This window comes from Heterodontus francisci, chromosome 13, assembly GCF_036365525.1.
Source record: "Heterodontus francisci isolate sHetFra1 chromosome 13, sHetFra1.hap1, whole genome shotgun sequence".
Taxonomy (NCBI): domain Eukaryota; kingdom Metazoa; phylum Chordata; class Chondrichthyes; order Heterodontiformes; family Heterodontidae; genus Heterodontus; species Heterodontus francisci.
This window is the reverse complement of record NC_090383.1, coordinates 103419643-103435175: the sequence shown is the minus strand read 5'-3', so window position 1 is coordinate 103435175 and position 15533 is coordinate 103419643. Positions and strand designations below refer to the sequence as shown.

Sequence of the window (15533 nt, the reverse complement as noted above, 5' to 3'; positions counted from 1 at the left end):
GTCTTTTTAAAGATGAGCCAATATTATCCTATGCTGCTGTGGTATCTCATTCTTGAGAATGGATGATATTTACACCAATTAAAATTTAGGGCGGCACAGTGGTTAGCACCGCAGCCTCACAGCTCCAGTGACCCGGGTTCAATTTTGGGTACTGCCTGTGTGGAGTTTGCAAGTTCTCCCTGTGTCTGCGTGGGTTTCCTCCGGGTGCTCCGGTTTCTTCCCACATGCCAATGACTTGCAGGTTTTTTATTTATTTATTTATTTAGAGATACAGCACTGAAACAGGCCCTTCAGCCCACCAAGTCTGTGCCGACCAACAACCACCCATTTATACTAACCCTACAGTAATCCCATATTCCCTATCACCTCCCTACACTAGGGGCAATTTACAATGGCCAATTTACCTATCACCTGCAAGTCTTTTGGATGTGGGAGGAAACTGGAGCACCCGGCGAAAACCCACGCAGACACAGGGAGAACTTGCAAACTCCGCACAGGCAGGTTGATAGGTAAATTGGCTATTATAAATTGCCCCTAGTATAGGTAGGTGGTAGGGAAATATAGGGACAGGTGGGGATGTGGTAGGAATATGAAATTAGTGTAGGATTAGTATAAATGGGTGGTTGATGGTCGGCACAGACTCGGTGGGCCGAAGGGCCTGTTTCAGTGCTGTATCCCTAAACTAAACTAAACATTTAGATGTTGCAGCACCAAGTTTTAACCTCTGGGTGGCAGTGTAAAGCTACATTTTACCATTTATTTTTTCCTCAGTAGAACACCAAGTGTCTGCAATCAGGAACTACACTGTCTCATTCATAGGAACAAGAGTAGGCCATTCAGCCCATCGAGCCTGCTCTGCCATTCAATACGATCATGGCTGATCATCCACTTCAATGCCTTTTTCCCACACTATCTCCATATCCCTTTATGTCATTTGTATTTAGAAATCTGTCAATCTCTGCTTTAAACAGACTCATGACTGAGCTTCCACAGCCCTCTGGGGTAGAGAAGTTCAAAGATTCACAACCCTCTGAGTAAAGAAATTTCTCCTCATTTCCGTCCTAAGTGGCTTCCCCCTTATTTTGAAATGGTGTCCCCTGGTTCTAGACTCCCCAACCAGGGGAAACATCTTCCCTGCATCTACCCTGTTTATCCCTTTAAGTATTTTGTAGATTTCAATGAAATCACCTCTCTGAAATTCTTCGAAATTCTATAGAGAATACAGGCCCAGTTTGCCCAATCTCTCTTCATAGGACAGTCCCACCATCCCAGGAACAAGTCTGGTGAACCTTCATTGCATTTCCTTTATAGCAATAACATCCTTCCTAAGGTAAGGGGACCAAAACTGCACACACTATTGCAGGTGCAGTCTAACCAAGGTTCTAAACAATTGAAGCAAGACTTCGCTACTCCTGTACTGAAATCCTCTTGCAATAAAGGCTAACATACCATTAGCCTTCCGAATTGCTTGGTGCACCTGCAAGTTAGCTTTCAGTGACTTATTGATGAGGACACCCAGGTCCCTTTGTACATCTACACTTTGTAATCTCCTAGCATTTAAGAAATACTCTGCACATCTATTCCTCCTACCAAAGTGGATAACCTCACATTTTTCCACATTATATTCCATCTACCATGTTCTTTCCCACTTAATAATCCCCTTGAAGCTGCTTTGCATCTTCCTCACAACACACATTCCTACCTAGTTTTGTGTCATCCACGAACTTGGAAATATTACATTTGGTCCCCACATCCAAATCATTGATATATATTTTGAACAACTGGGGCCGCAGTACTGATCCTTGCGGTACCCCACTAGTAACAGCCTGCCAGCGTGAGAATGACTCGTTTATTCCTACTCTCTCTGTTTTCTGCCTGTTAACCAATCCTTAATCCATGCCTGTATATAAACTTTCTATCCCATGCGCTTTAATTTTGCTAACCAACTTCCTGTGGGGACTTTATTAAAAAATCTTCTGAAAATCCAAGTATACTACGTCCACCGACTCCCCTTTATCAATTCTGTTAGTAAAGGTTAGTTCACATTGGTGATGAAGGAATTTAAATAAAAGCAGTCCAAAGTAAAGAAAGGAGACTGAAGATCTCAAGAAATGAAACAAAGTTTAGAAAATTAAAATCTCAAATCCGATACAGGAGAGAAAACATTCAGAAGCTAAAGAAAACCAGGGCTCCTAATCCATTACGAGTTCTGATGTTTTTCTCTCCACAGATGTTACCTAACCTGAGTACTTCCAGCATTTTCTGTTTTTGCTCCTAATTCATTTGTTGGCAGTGGGTAGGGAGCCAGCTCCTGAATCCCTAACTCTGCTGGTTAAAACTAATCATGTAGGGAGCATAGGAGATTGAGCTTCATTCTCTCTCCTCATCTTATAGCTCCTTAGATTCTGCAATCACAAGGAACCTATCACTCCGTAGCTGTACGTAATTAACTTTATTTCTCCCTCTGCTATCTTCTATACACTATGCAAAATCTGAGCAGTGACAGTTTATAACTTAGCGATGATTTATGTTTTTCCTTCTCAAGCTTTCTCACCTACCATTTCCCAAAGATCACAAAAATAAGCACAGACAAGGGAGGTCATTCAACCCACCTAGCCCAATCTTCTGTAAAAATCTACTATTCCCATAGCAGTCTCTTGAATGATTCCAGAGTTATTGCCTCCATTATCCCACCCAGAAGACCATTACAAGTATAATCTCTTTTATGTGTGAAGAAATATTTTCTGACATCAGCCCTCAAATTGCCTTTTACTAACCTGTGCCTATTTCCATGTTTTACTGTTGTGACAGAACCTTAAATAGTGCTCTGCTATTAGCCTATTCAGCAAAGACCTGCTCGGGCGCAGTCACTGAGCCACAATCAAGTGCAGGAACTCTGGTGAATTCCTCCCCCCCAATATGTCTAAGAGATCCAAAGCACTTCAAGCAGTACCACTGCCGAAGGTGGTTTACTGAGCACTAGGGGTTCATCGGATATCTTCCACACCATTAACAAGGAAAAATTGTCGAAATGTTCAGTCCTAGTACCTGGACAGAAGACTGAAGAGGGTAGGAACCAGAATCTGGGGACTTTTGAGTTTCTTCTTGTGCTGCAATAATTCCACGATGAGCGTAACTCTCTGCCAGTTAATGTTGTCTGTTAATGAAACAGGTTCTGTATTCTGCAAATCTTGGGTTTTCCTTAAAAAAAGAGCCACACACAATGTAAAACAATGACAGTCACATTTAAAAAGAGTACTCTGTGGGGAAAATAAATCAAATAACAAATGAACGAGGTCCAAATCTGACAAATCCTGTTTATATCACTAATTTAAGCATGGAGTCCACTGCACTCTTATCAGCCAGGGCCATATTTAGCGAGCAGATCTCACAAAGTAATTTGCTGTTACTTTGTCAGGGGGGGGCGGTCAGCTCACTGGTTGTTACTGTATTGGTATTTTTCAGCAAAGGATTTTGGATTAACACACAATTAAGCAACTCCTGCAAAAGTATTTAACAGTGCCTCAATAAGAGGGCTGTCCTATGTGGGAAGATTGAGTCGAAAGGGCCTTTATTCTCTGGAGTTTAGGAGAGGTATCTCACTGAAGCGTATAAAATTCTTCGAGAGCTTGCAGGGTAGATGCTGAGAAGTTGCTTCTTCTGGCTGCAGTGTCTAGAACTGGGGAGCGGGGGGAAAGGGGTCATAGTCTCAGGATAGGAGTCAGCTATTTAGGATTGAGATGAGGAGAAAATTCTTCACTCAGAAGATTGTGAATCTTTGTAATTCTCTATCCTAGAGGCCTGTGGATGCTCAACCATTAAGTATATTAAAGGCAGAAATCGACAGATTCTTAGGCATTGAGGGAATCAAGGGATATGGTGACAGAGCGGGCAGGTGGAGCTGATGTAGAAGTTCAGCCATCTTATTGAATGGCAGAACTGGCTCAAAAGGTCTCTACAGCCTACTCCTGCTCCTATTTCTTTTGTGTTCTCAATGTTAAATATCAAGTAGAACTGCAGTAGAAATTAAAGTACAGCAATTTCATCAAACAGTAGTACTAGAAATATGATCCTCTAAAGAACAATTTCATTGGTGTATACACTGGAAAATGGAAAACAGCCAACAATCTCCCCAGGTCCAGAAACAACATACCTCTGCTGTTGCATTTTCTGCCTCCTGGTCTGTTGGATGGTTGCACGGCTTTGAGATTTTTCCAAAGGTCCTAGCTCCTGGGCAATTTGTTCTGCATCAACCACAATCTGCACCCCACAAGCAAATAAAAATTACAGACCCTTGAAGGATATCTTTAACCAGATCTAAAAGTGTTTGTTTTTAAATCTGCAATTTAAAAGGTGCCAAAACTTACTCAGGAGATGATATAATTGCTAAGAATCAAAATCTAAATCAACACGGGGCAAAGCACTTTAACCCTGTACAGAAGATATGGATTTATAACCAGCAAACACTGCCTAATCCCAGCAAATATTAAACTAAGAGCTCAATCTGTCCTCTACAATAATCATAAAAGATCTTATGACACCAAAGTAGCCCAGGACAGTTGTCCCAGTGTGAAGAACAACAATTATCCCTCAACCAACACTATTAAAGCAAATTATTTTGTCATTACTTCATTGCTGTTTGCAAATTGACTGCCATAACTGCCTACATTACAAGTGACCACACTTCCAAAATTGGATTTGAAGCACATTGGCACATCCTGAGCATATATAAATGCAAGTCCTTCGAAAACAACAGCTCAGTTAAGAACGCCTGTTTCTAAGTAGGAGAGTTGCCTGAGTGTTAACCCATTTCTAACTGCGTCCAGAACACATTTGGAAGCCAACAGCAGAGTGCCCAAATAGGAAAAACATCAGCAGTAGGCTGCTAGCACACTTGTGTGATGGCACTGTGCTCATGGTGAAAGAATAATAATGCAAATCCCCATTTACAAACATGCCACCTAAAGCAACATTCAACATATGAAAATTGGTGCTGAAAAAATGAAGTACACACTTGTCTCAATCTGCAATACTCAGTCAAGATCAAAGTTCGAAGATATAAAAAAAAAATCACTGCGGCCATTTTGGCTAATCAAAATTAGATACACTGGGGTACTGCCACACACCGATAACATGTAAGGTTTTGCCACATGTTGTTCTCTATTTCGGTATTTTGGAGATGGCCATTAGGCCACAAGGTAAAGTATAAACCAAATAAAATCTTTTCATTATTCTCTGGTTACACCTAACTACTACAAGAAAACCTCAATGTCTATATCTATCCTCAATTATTAAAGTAAAATAATGCTTGCACTTCAGGTGTCCTGAAAATGTTTTAAAAGCGACGCTCATCAGAAGGTTAACAGAGAATTTAATGAACCAGGAGCTAGACTGCATGCTAAAAAAACACAGCACAGCAATTTGAATAGGAGCTGTCTTTCCCATCCTATTTATTTCCGTGGTCTAGAAAGCTCATTGTTTCTTTGGCAGAGATTTCACACCCACGCAGCATTTACATTACTGCGCCGCCACAGGAGCAGAAGCACAGAAGCCCTTCCTTAACCTAAAGGATAAAAGACCCTATCTGTACTGATGCTAGAATCATGAATTGGGATTGCACAGCCCTGAGCACAGGGGCGTGGTTTCATTCTAAATACATCTTCAGAATTTGAGATTTGACAATGTTTGGACTATCAGTTTGAGTCCATACACTCTGGTGATATAAGCCTTTTTTATAAATAAAGATTTACTTCTTAACCATTGGTGCCATGTTTAATCCTCTGAACAGAGGATTTAAGTAGTAGCTTTCAAATCCGAAACACATTTGATTAACAACCTTCTCAAAAATATTTCAGTTTCCTGATGTGAAGGAGATCAAGAGCAATATATGAATTACTGCTTTTCTGAAGGAGTAATATTCACAGAATAGAATTATTTGTATGACAAAAATATACCAGTGTAGGCAGAAGAATAAGTCTCGCACTACTGAGAAATTTCATCCTATCAGAAGCACAGCATGAACATTACAAGATGAAAACTGAAGATTTGCAATATTATAATGCATACAGTCCCAGCAATTAATTCACTGTAGCATTTTGAAATAGGCAAGCTTGCAATTTCCCTTCATTGTGTTCCTAATCAAACCTGAGCAAAAATTAGTCAAATAAACCTTAACCTAAATGCATTCCATACGTCAAAGCTGCTGTTACTCACCCCTTTGAAAACACTGCTTATCGTCTGTGCACAGACTGGGTTTTTGCACTGCACAAGCAGGTCAAATAGCACTCCCAACAAACTTTGCTGAATCTTCCCATCAGATAGCGCTGCAAAGAACCGTTTTGTGATCTGGAAAAAAGTGAGAAAGTTTCATAAAACAGTTAAAGTAGATCTAGGTACGAAGGTTGTAAAAGTGTCACCGGCAACTACAAATAACGAGAATAGAACTAGCACAAAATCTCCCTGTTTCTAATTGAAATTTACTGTGGGCAGCTACAAAATATCTCTTGAAATTATTGTTTCGATTCAAGCCATATCAATGGCCATTGATTGCATAAAGGCTTATCCTTTATGTAGGTTATATTCAGAAATTGAAGTTATACCAGCAGTGCTGCAAAATGCTAGTTGGTTGGTTAATTTTATAGCCACCTTGAGCAGTTGCCAGCAAAGTTTGTTCTGAACCCATTTAATGTGTTTTTTCTTTTGATTTGTAAATATATTTTGCCATTTTAGATCCTCAAACCTGTTTCATTGCTGGAAATCTCTTTCAGAATATGCAGCACCCTCACTGGATACACATATATGCAAGCATGATAAAGTCCCTCACTGAACACACATGCACACACCAGGGCAACATTCTTCACTGAATGCAGATAAGCATGACAATACCCCTTAGTGAACCCCACACGCACAATCACAGCACCACTCAGTGAATGTGCAATGCACACAAGCACAGCGCTGCCCTCGACTGAAAGTATACTCGCACACACAACTTGCCATATTATTCCCCACTGAATACACAGAAGTGTAACTTACACGAAACACTCTCGCACACTCAAAAGCATAGCACTACGCCTCAAAAAATGCAGACAGGCATAGCAACCTCTCACTGAATGCATGCACAAGCAGAATACTCCATTTTCCTCAGTGTGCATGCACATATACTCCTCACTGAATGCATATGCAGTTACTTGTTCTTACTCATTCCAAATGTGCATACACATAAATATGATCAAAATAATATTGGGCCAGTACTAAGCAAATTGTTGCAAGGGAAGAATTTTTCTTTTAACCAACAGGTCTTCCACCAGCAAACAAACACAGCACTAATGGAGATATCAAACTGGAGCCCTGTATGTTTTCCCTAAACAGTATATTTTCAGCACAAAATACCTGTCCAAGTGCAGTGATCTGCAGCGCTGGCAACCCTCTGTACACCTCCTTGGAATTGTTTAAGGCACTGATGAAAAGATCTAGACTATGTGGATCCTTTGCCAGTAATGCTGCAGAATGTTCATTGTACTTTGAGAGGATCATGTGCAGCATAAGGGCTTCATCTTTGAGGAGAGCATCAGATTCTTTCTCTAGCAGTCTCTCCATTAGCGGTAACAACTTGGACAAGACAATCTGAAAGTAATTGAATACAATTGAAATAGCATGTGAGAAAAATGTTACACAGTGTAATGAGCCCAGTATCCATTGTTACATAATATGCCAAATGAGAAGGTGCCTTCATACCTCTGGGAGAGATTTAATAATTATTCCAAAACACATTTAAGCTGGTTGGTCTTACAACAGCTAGGTTTAATGGAATGACAGGATGCAAGATCATCACTCTGGCATGCAACGCTAACAAAGTTGAAGAATGCCAATCCTGGCTACCAAAATGACACTTATTTAGCTTGCGTTTTAATTATATTTTGCCCATCGTACTCCTCACCAGGTGTCATGTTGGAGCAAATTATTACACAATAACTGGCAGTCCTACAGCATTATGAAATTCTACATCAATAAAGGTCACTCAACTGTGAGGACATATTCAGACACACGCACTTTCCAAAGGGGAAAAAGTTCACTGGACAGTCATCAGAAGTGGTAACTCACGCTAAATTCTGCGCCCCTATCCACTCAAAACTAACTGTAGTTCTTGACCATTACCTGAGATAATTTGGCACAGAACAAGTTAAATCAGTCTTTCATAATTTTTATAGGTCAAAGCCTTACTATTCAAATCTTCTACTCAATGTTTCTGGGCAGGAAGGAATTGCATCATTTTAAAGTGACAAACAGTATCAACAATTGTATCAGCGCTTCCAATTAAGGCAGACTGTTCTTTAATAGCATTGGGCCATAAGAGTTTTTTAAAAATTGCAATCATTTATATACCATTGAATCTATTTTCTTAGATTGTGCAGACTACTTATTATTCTTTACATTGTGAAAACTCTTATTCCAATTCACCTAAAACCAAGCCACAAAGTTTATTCAAGAACACGTGAATTTATATAGGGCCTAAGGAGATGAAGGCATGGCCGCCAATGGTGGTACAATTTAAATCTGGGTTGCGCAAGAGCCCAGAATTGGAGCTGCACAGAGATCTTGAATGGTTATAGAGCTGGAGGTGGTTACAGAGAAAGGGAGGTGTTAGGCCACGAAGGAATTTGAAAACAAAGATGAGAACTTTAAACCTGAGGCGCTGCTGGACTGAAAGACAATGTAGGCCAGCGAGTACAGGGGTGATGGCTGAACTGCACTTGGGGGGCTGGCCAGGAGAGCACTGGAATAGTTCAGTCTGCAGGTAACAAAGGCATAGATGAGAATTTCAACAGCACTGAAGCAGGAACGGAGATGGCCGACGTTACGGAAGTGGGTGGTCTTGGTGATGGAGTGGATGTGGGTTCGGCAGTTCATCTCAGGGTCAATAGGATGATATGGTGGCTATTGATCTAGCACAGCCTCAGACAAATGCCAGGGAGAGGGATAGAATTGGTTCATGCAGAAGAGAATTTGAGGCAGGGAAATGGAGAAAATGGCTTTGGTCTTCTCCAAGTTCATTCATCATTCAGCCATACAGACAATTGCATCAATGACATTACCTTAACTGCTGTAACTAAAAAGTACTCAAGAGTTCAATTAACGTGGTTTAAGCAGACAATCATTCAACCAACTGAGTGCTAGCTTCAAAGGAGATCTTCATAGTCAATGAGTAAAGTCATTAGCAATTTTAAGATGGATGACTTATGAGACAGTTTTCATTATTTATTTAATTACACTTCTGGCACTAATAGTCATCAATCTGCTTGAAATTATAATTTGACTGGGTAAAACAATGTCCTAAATTACATAATCTCTGCAATTGCCTTTCTCTTGCAACATACAATGGTTAAATATCTCACCTCTCCATTCACCTCCTCAAATGCTTTCAGAAAGTTACGTGCTACATATGATGGTTGCCCAACATCTCCTATGCATTGCAGAAAGGTCTCCAGAGCTTCTGTCAGCTTTTCGTGCTGTGATCTTGGTTTAATTGGTGTTAAAAGATCCTCAAATAAGCTCCTCAGAGCCTGGATAAATAAAATAATTGAGCAATAAACTATCTGCTTTAATACAGCACTGGTAGCAGCAAGCAGCAGCCTCAGATCTAGCTTTCAGCAAAAGTACACCTTGAAACTCAGTTACCTAAGGTTTGACTGCTTCCCTCACCTGCAGATGGATTTCCTTGGTTCTTTCAAAAGCAACAGAAAGACAAACCATTTTGAAGGAAGAATAGGGCAGAAAAATACAACTTACAAATGCAGTAAAGGAACAAAATAATTTTCTGACGAAGGTCATCAACCTGAAACATTAACTCTTTTTCTCACCCCGTAGATGCTGCCTGACCTTCTGCACATTTGCAGCATTTTCTGTTTTTATAACAAAATAACCTTGGTGTGCTGTTACACAGGAAATTGAAGGTAGCAAAAAACACTGATAAAGCCATAAAAGAGTAAATAGAATCCTTGGTTACCTACCATTTCCTGACTAAAACTTGGGGTGGGCTAAATAGGGGGGAGGGAGTGTGAAGAGAAACGGAATGGGAAAAGACTACTTTTCCTTCAATTCTGAGCCTGCTGAGAGAAATCACATTAGGGATCTATTTGACTCATGGGACTAGAGGGGTCATCTTTCAACTTTATACACCCAAAAGGGAGCCTCATCTGCTAAGGCTTAACACTGGATGTTTGGACACATGTTGCACTTAATTCTACAACCATTAAGGGCCGAAAATCACGCAAAGTACACAAATGAACTTCCAATTTATGCTCCTTGTTACAAACACAAAATCAGAAAAATGCTTCTTGGGGTATATTTTCTTGATACACAGAGCAAGAATTGCAAAAGGAGGCAGAGGGAGTTGGAAAAGGCATATGGAGTTCAGCAACCTAGTAGCTGAGACTGCCAGATTTAGAACTCTTTGGAACATCTTATACTGTTGGGTTTAATTTTATAACCATCAAGTATGGAAAATCATGCACAGTATATTACTGGATAATGGGCAGACATTCTAATTGACAGGATGTGACTAGTGGCATTGGAGCCTCAGCTATTCACTGTCTTTATTAACTATTTCTGGACTCCAGGAGTTAACTCATGATGAAAGACTACACAATTGGGGCGGCACAGTGGCGCAGTGGTTAGCACCGCAGCCTCACAGCTCCAGCGACTCGGGTTCAATTCTGGGTACTGCCTGTGTGGAGTTTGCAAGTTCTCCCTGTGTCTGCGTGGGTTTCCTCCGGGTGCTCCGATTTCCTCCCACATGCCAAAAGACTTGCAGGTTGATAGGTAAATTGGCCATTATAAATTGCCCCTAGTATAGGTAGGTGGTAGGGAAATATAGGGACAGGTGGGGATGTGGTAGGAATATGGAATTAGTGTAGGATTAGTATAGATGGGTGGTTGATGGTCAGCACAGACTCGGTGGGCCTGTTTCAGTGCTGTATTTCTAACTAACTAACAAGCTAGGGTTGAATTCTCTGGAATTTAGAAAGTTAAGGTGTGATTTGATCAAAGTTTTCAAGAAAGAAAGAAGAACTGATAGGGTAGATAAAGAAAACCTATTTCCACTGGCTCGGGAAGTCTAGGACTAAAAACTAGAGTCATATCTTTCAGAAGTGAAACCAAGAAACACTTTGACACGCAAATGGCAACTGATGCTAGGACAATTATTAATTTTAAACTTGAGATTGTTATATTTTTGTTAACCAAAGGTATTAAGGCCTAAAGCAAGTATATGGAGTTAGATCACAGATCAGCTGTGATCTAACTGAATGACGGTGGGGGGGGGGGGGGGGGGGGGAATATGCTCAAGGGGCTAAATGGCCCATTCCTGTTCCTATGTTCTCCGTGGATCACCCTTTATGGTCAGCACATTACACCAAATGAAAACTAATTTAGGAAACACAGTGACATTATGAAAACTGTCATATCCAAATTAAATTTTAAAAAATTACATTTGCATAAAGTTACCAACAGAAAAATAGAATATCCTTTGTCCCCTTTCTTACCTGACTTAAATGAGCGGGATCTGCAATAATCTCTTCTGCCAAATGGGTAAGCTTATCAATAATCACAAGAAAGACAGACCCTTGCACTTTGGTTAACGTCTGTAGGCAGACAATAGCTCCACGTCGCACCTCTCTCACAGGATTTCCCAAACTGATGACTAAGGAGACCACCACTGAAAGCAAATTACAATTTGGTAATAAAGTGGCATTATAGTTTTAAAATTATAGACAATATTTAACCATATCAATTTAGTGGACTGAACACATTAAATAGATCATACCTGGCAATGATGGAGATGCAATCTGGTTTCTGTTCTCTGTAGACTGCAATGCAAGTAGTGCATGACCCAAATAAAGTGCTCGAGTCTGCAGTACAGCACTTACTGTACAGTTTAACTGGTTGCTAAGGTTACAATTGTAGCTCCACAGAAGTGACAAGAACTTGAAGAGATGACTGGGATCGTGCAAGTGGGTCTGAAATACCAATAGTCATCAATTAGCAAACGGATAGTTACAAAACCATGTTTTATCAGTACAATACATAAATTTATTTTAAATTAGCTTTATTCCCCCTACTGATGGTAAAACTTCAACACAGACAATGACCTAATTCAGGAAGTGGTTACATATGTTGGAATCCAATTATTTGCCCTGAGTTTGGATGGGAAAAACAAGTCTTTTAAAAGGTTATCAAAGGTTTTATACTTTTCAGGATTACAGCCAGTTAGTAAATTTGTGTACTTTATTATTCTCAACATATTGTACATGAAAAATAAAGTATACAAATGTATTATATGGGAGAGTTAAAAACTCTTGTCTCCCGATGCAAATTGCATTTTATTCGATTAAAGTTGTTCTATCATAATATGGGATGTGGGCGTCGCTGGCTAGGTCATCATTTTTTGCCCATCCCTAATTGCCCTTGAACTGAGTGGCTCGCTAGGCCATTTCAGAGGGCATTTTTAAGAGTCAACCACATTGCTGTGGGTCTGGAGTCAAATGTAATCCAGACCAGGTAAGGATGGCAGATTTCCTTCCCTAAAGGACATTAGTGACCCAGATGGGTTTTTAGAACAATTGACAATGGTTTCATGGCTTTTTTTAAAATTCCAGATTTATTAATTGAATTCACATTTCACCATCTGCCATGGTGCACTTTGAACCCAGGTCCCCAGAGCATTAGCCTGGGCTCTGGATTACTAGTTCAGTGACAGTACTACTATTTCACCGCCTCCCTTAGTACTTGTGCACTTCAACTAAATTGTATGTTCAGTTTAGACAAATACTGAATCCAAAGTTATTTATCTCATTCTAACTCCACTAACTACATACTCTCATTTTTACTTAACTAATCACAGAAAACAGAGTTAAGAGCCTGTTCACATGAGAACTTTGGATTCAGTATTTGTCTAAACTGAACATACAATTTAGTTGAAGTCTATTCTTTTTTTTTTGAAAAAAAAAAAGAATAGACTTCAACTAAATTGTATGTTCAGTTTAGACAAATACTGAATCCAAAGTTCTCATGTGAACAGGCTCTTAACTCTGTTTTCTGTGATTAGTTAAGTAAAAATGAGAGTATGTAGTTAGTGGAGTTAGAATGAGATAAATTGTCGAAGGAGGAAACCGGAAATAAACAGCTGCATAAATTATTAGAGCTATCCCAAAATACTTGAACTGGTGCCACAAAAGTAATGTCACCAGATCAATCCCATAGAAAACACTATATTAAGAACTGCATTTGCAAACCAGTTTTGGTGTTCCCTTTCCTCTCGCCCATGCGCAACCCAGTAGTTAACTGACACTATGGATTAAATATCTACTCACCTTAATCAGAAGCTGCACGAGTGTCCTGAAGTTTCTTGCAAGGCTTCTTTCACTAGCACCACAAACAGTAAGGTCAAACACATCAATGAGAAGACGAAGATAATCGCAACTTTGCCCATCCAAACATTCAGGATTCCACCAAGTCTGATCTGAAAGGTTGTAATAAGAAAACACAAGTTGAGTATGGTAGCCGAGTGGTCATGACAATGAACTGGTTAGAACAAGTCCTGAAATATAATTCAATTAAACTGCCAATTTGTGGTGCAGCAACAGAAAAATAACAAATAGGCAAGGCGAGAGTAACTGCCCTTGATATTAAGACAACATCGGACCGAGTTTGGCACCAAGGAGCCTCAGCAAAATTGATATAATTGGGAAAGCCCTCCAGTGGCTGGAATCACAAGAAAAATAGTAGAGGTCGTCAGGGGCCAATACTCACCGACGGTCCGGCAGAGTCCTCTGCCCAACCATCTTCAAATGTTTCATCAAAAACCATCCTTCTAGCATAAAGTAAGCAGTGAGTAGTTCACTGAACAATCCATAACGTTAGCTCCATTTGTGATTTCTGATAACAAAGCAGCTCATGCCAGCAAGGGCTGGACAATATCAAGGCTTTTGATGACAAGTGAAAGGTCTCAATACTGCTTTTGGGATTTTGCTGTGTAGAACTACACACAATTCTCCAGATACGGTGTAACATACAACCTCTATATAGGTTTGTAATTTATGCATCTGTTAATGCAGTACTGCACCGTCACTTCACTCTATGGACTTTGCCCATCAAATGCTCAAACCAGTCACTGTCAAAAGTGTTTTGTGGCAAATGCCCTTAAAAGCTATTGACAGTACAGATTGACAACCTTCAAATCGCACCACGGCAGACTGAATGCGCAATTCTCTGAAGTGGAGACCATATTCGCTTTTCTTGCATTTACAAAAAAAAATGCTTGCATAACCAGCCCTTTAAAACAAGTTACAGTCACAGAACATTCCTCCGATGGAGTTAATTTAAAAATTGCCCCCATTTTATCTCCAAGCAAACTAATACTGAGTATTCAGCTTTGGTTACATTAATTCCATTTGATGCCTTTTATTTTCTGGCTTTTCAAAAAAACAAATTAATAGCAGCAAATCATGCCTGTTCCAAAGTGTGAATATACTTGGGTCACGCTATTTATGCTCAAATTGTTGTGTCAATACCCCACTTTAAATACCTCACCTCTCAGCAGCGATTCAGGAGGTTTGAAAGCAACAATAAAGTTCTTTAGCAACAAAGTGAGAATAAATCCAGTTTCTGCACTTCCAGCACTGTCACGCCTCATATTTTCCACATATTCAGTAAGCAGGCCTGCTGGGACCATGTTCTCTTCAACAGAACCAAGATGCCACTTTTGAGAAGCCTTCTGCAATGTTGAATGGGGAGAGTGATTAGACTCAAATTGAAATAAACTAAAGGAATATTTTTATGTGGGGTGCGTTTGGGGCGTAAAGCAGGGAAGGATTTTCAAACCTTCAATTTATCCTTTGGAATCCCATGCTTTCATCTTGGGGGGCAAAAAAATCTCAATTTTAAAAAACGGTGTGTTCAGTTCTTGAACTATCTTCCATTGAAAGAGGTGCACAAGTCCTGTTCAATATCAGCCTCACCTGACTCTAGTGTTCCATTTGTACGAGCAGGATTTGCTGGCGCAACTTCTCCTCTCCATTTCCTTTTCATTTATCAGAAAAGTTTTGTATTATTATATTGTTACAACAGAAATAGTTGTAAGGTTTGGTTTACATTCACAATTGATTAACACTTAGGATGGCTGAGTCGATGCCAAGCTACTGTATATTTTGTAGTGTAAACAGAGAATAATGTAGCGTTAACTGATACTGACTGGGTCAGTTCAAATTTGCTAATGAGACTGGAAGGCAATTAGCTTTTAGCCTGAATAATTTAGTTGAAATTTGTGATGGTGAACATGTGTGCCTACAATATTTAACAGCTGAACAGGATGAGTACAGAAGTATACAGGAGAGCCCTATAAACATGGATATATTAAACTTAATAAGACATTAAGCTGAATTTTATGCCACCCCAAAGAGTGGGATGGTGGCGGGGTTGGCGTAAAATGGAGCGGGAGGCCTTTCCGACCTGCTCCCGCCTCCGCTGCCACTTTACAT

The 15533-nt window shown here is 40.0% G+C and overlaps 1 protein-coding gene across 1 annotated transcript in view; it reads right to left on the bottom strand.

Annotated features, from left to right (window-relative positions):
• heatr1 (HEAT repeat containing 1) overlaps positions 1 to 15533 on the bottom strand; it is a 103317-nt gene that overhangs the window by 39737 nt on the left and 48047 nt on the right. The window contains exons 18-26 of the mRNA XM_068045286.1: positions 14587 to 14770; positions 13368 to 13516; positions 11822 to 12014; positions 11541 to 11713; positions 9393 to 9560; positions 7390 to 7623; positions 6214 to 6345; positions 4154 to 4260; positions 3049 to 3201 (exon numbers count right to left, since the gene is read on the bottom strand). Of these exons, the coding sequence (XP_067901387.1) occupies positions 3049 to 3201; positions 4154 to 4260; positions 6214 to 6345; positions 7390 to 7623; positions 9393 to 9560; positions 11541 to 11713; positions 11822 to 12014; positions 13368 to 13516; positions 14587 to 14770 (1493 nt within the window). The remainder of the gene's footprint in view (positions 1 to 3048; positions 3202 to 4153; positions 4261 to 6213; positions 6346 to 7389; positions 7624 to 9392; positions 9561 to 11540; positions 11714 to 11821; positions 12015 to 13367; positions 13517 to 14586; positions 14771 to 15533) is intronic.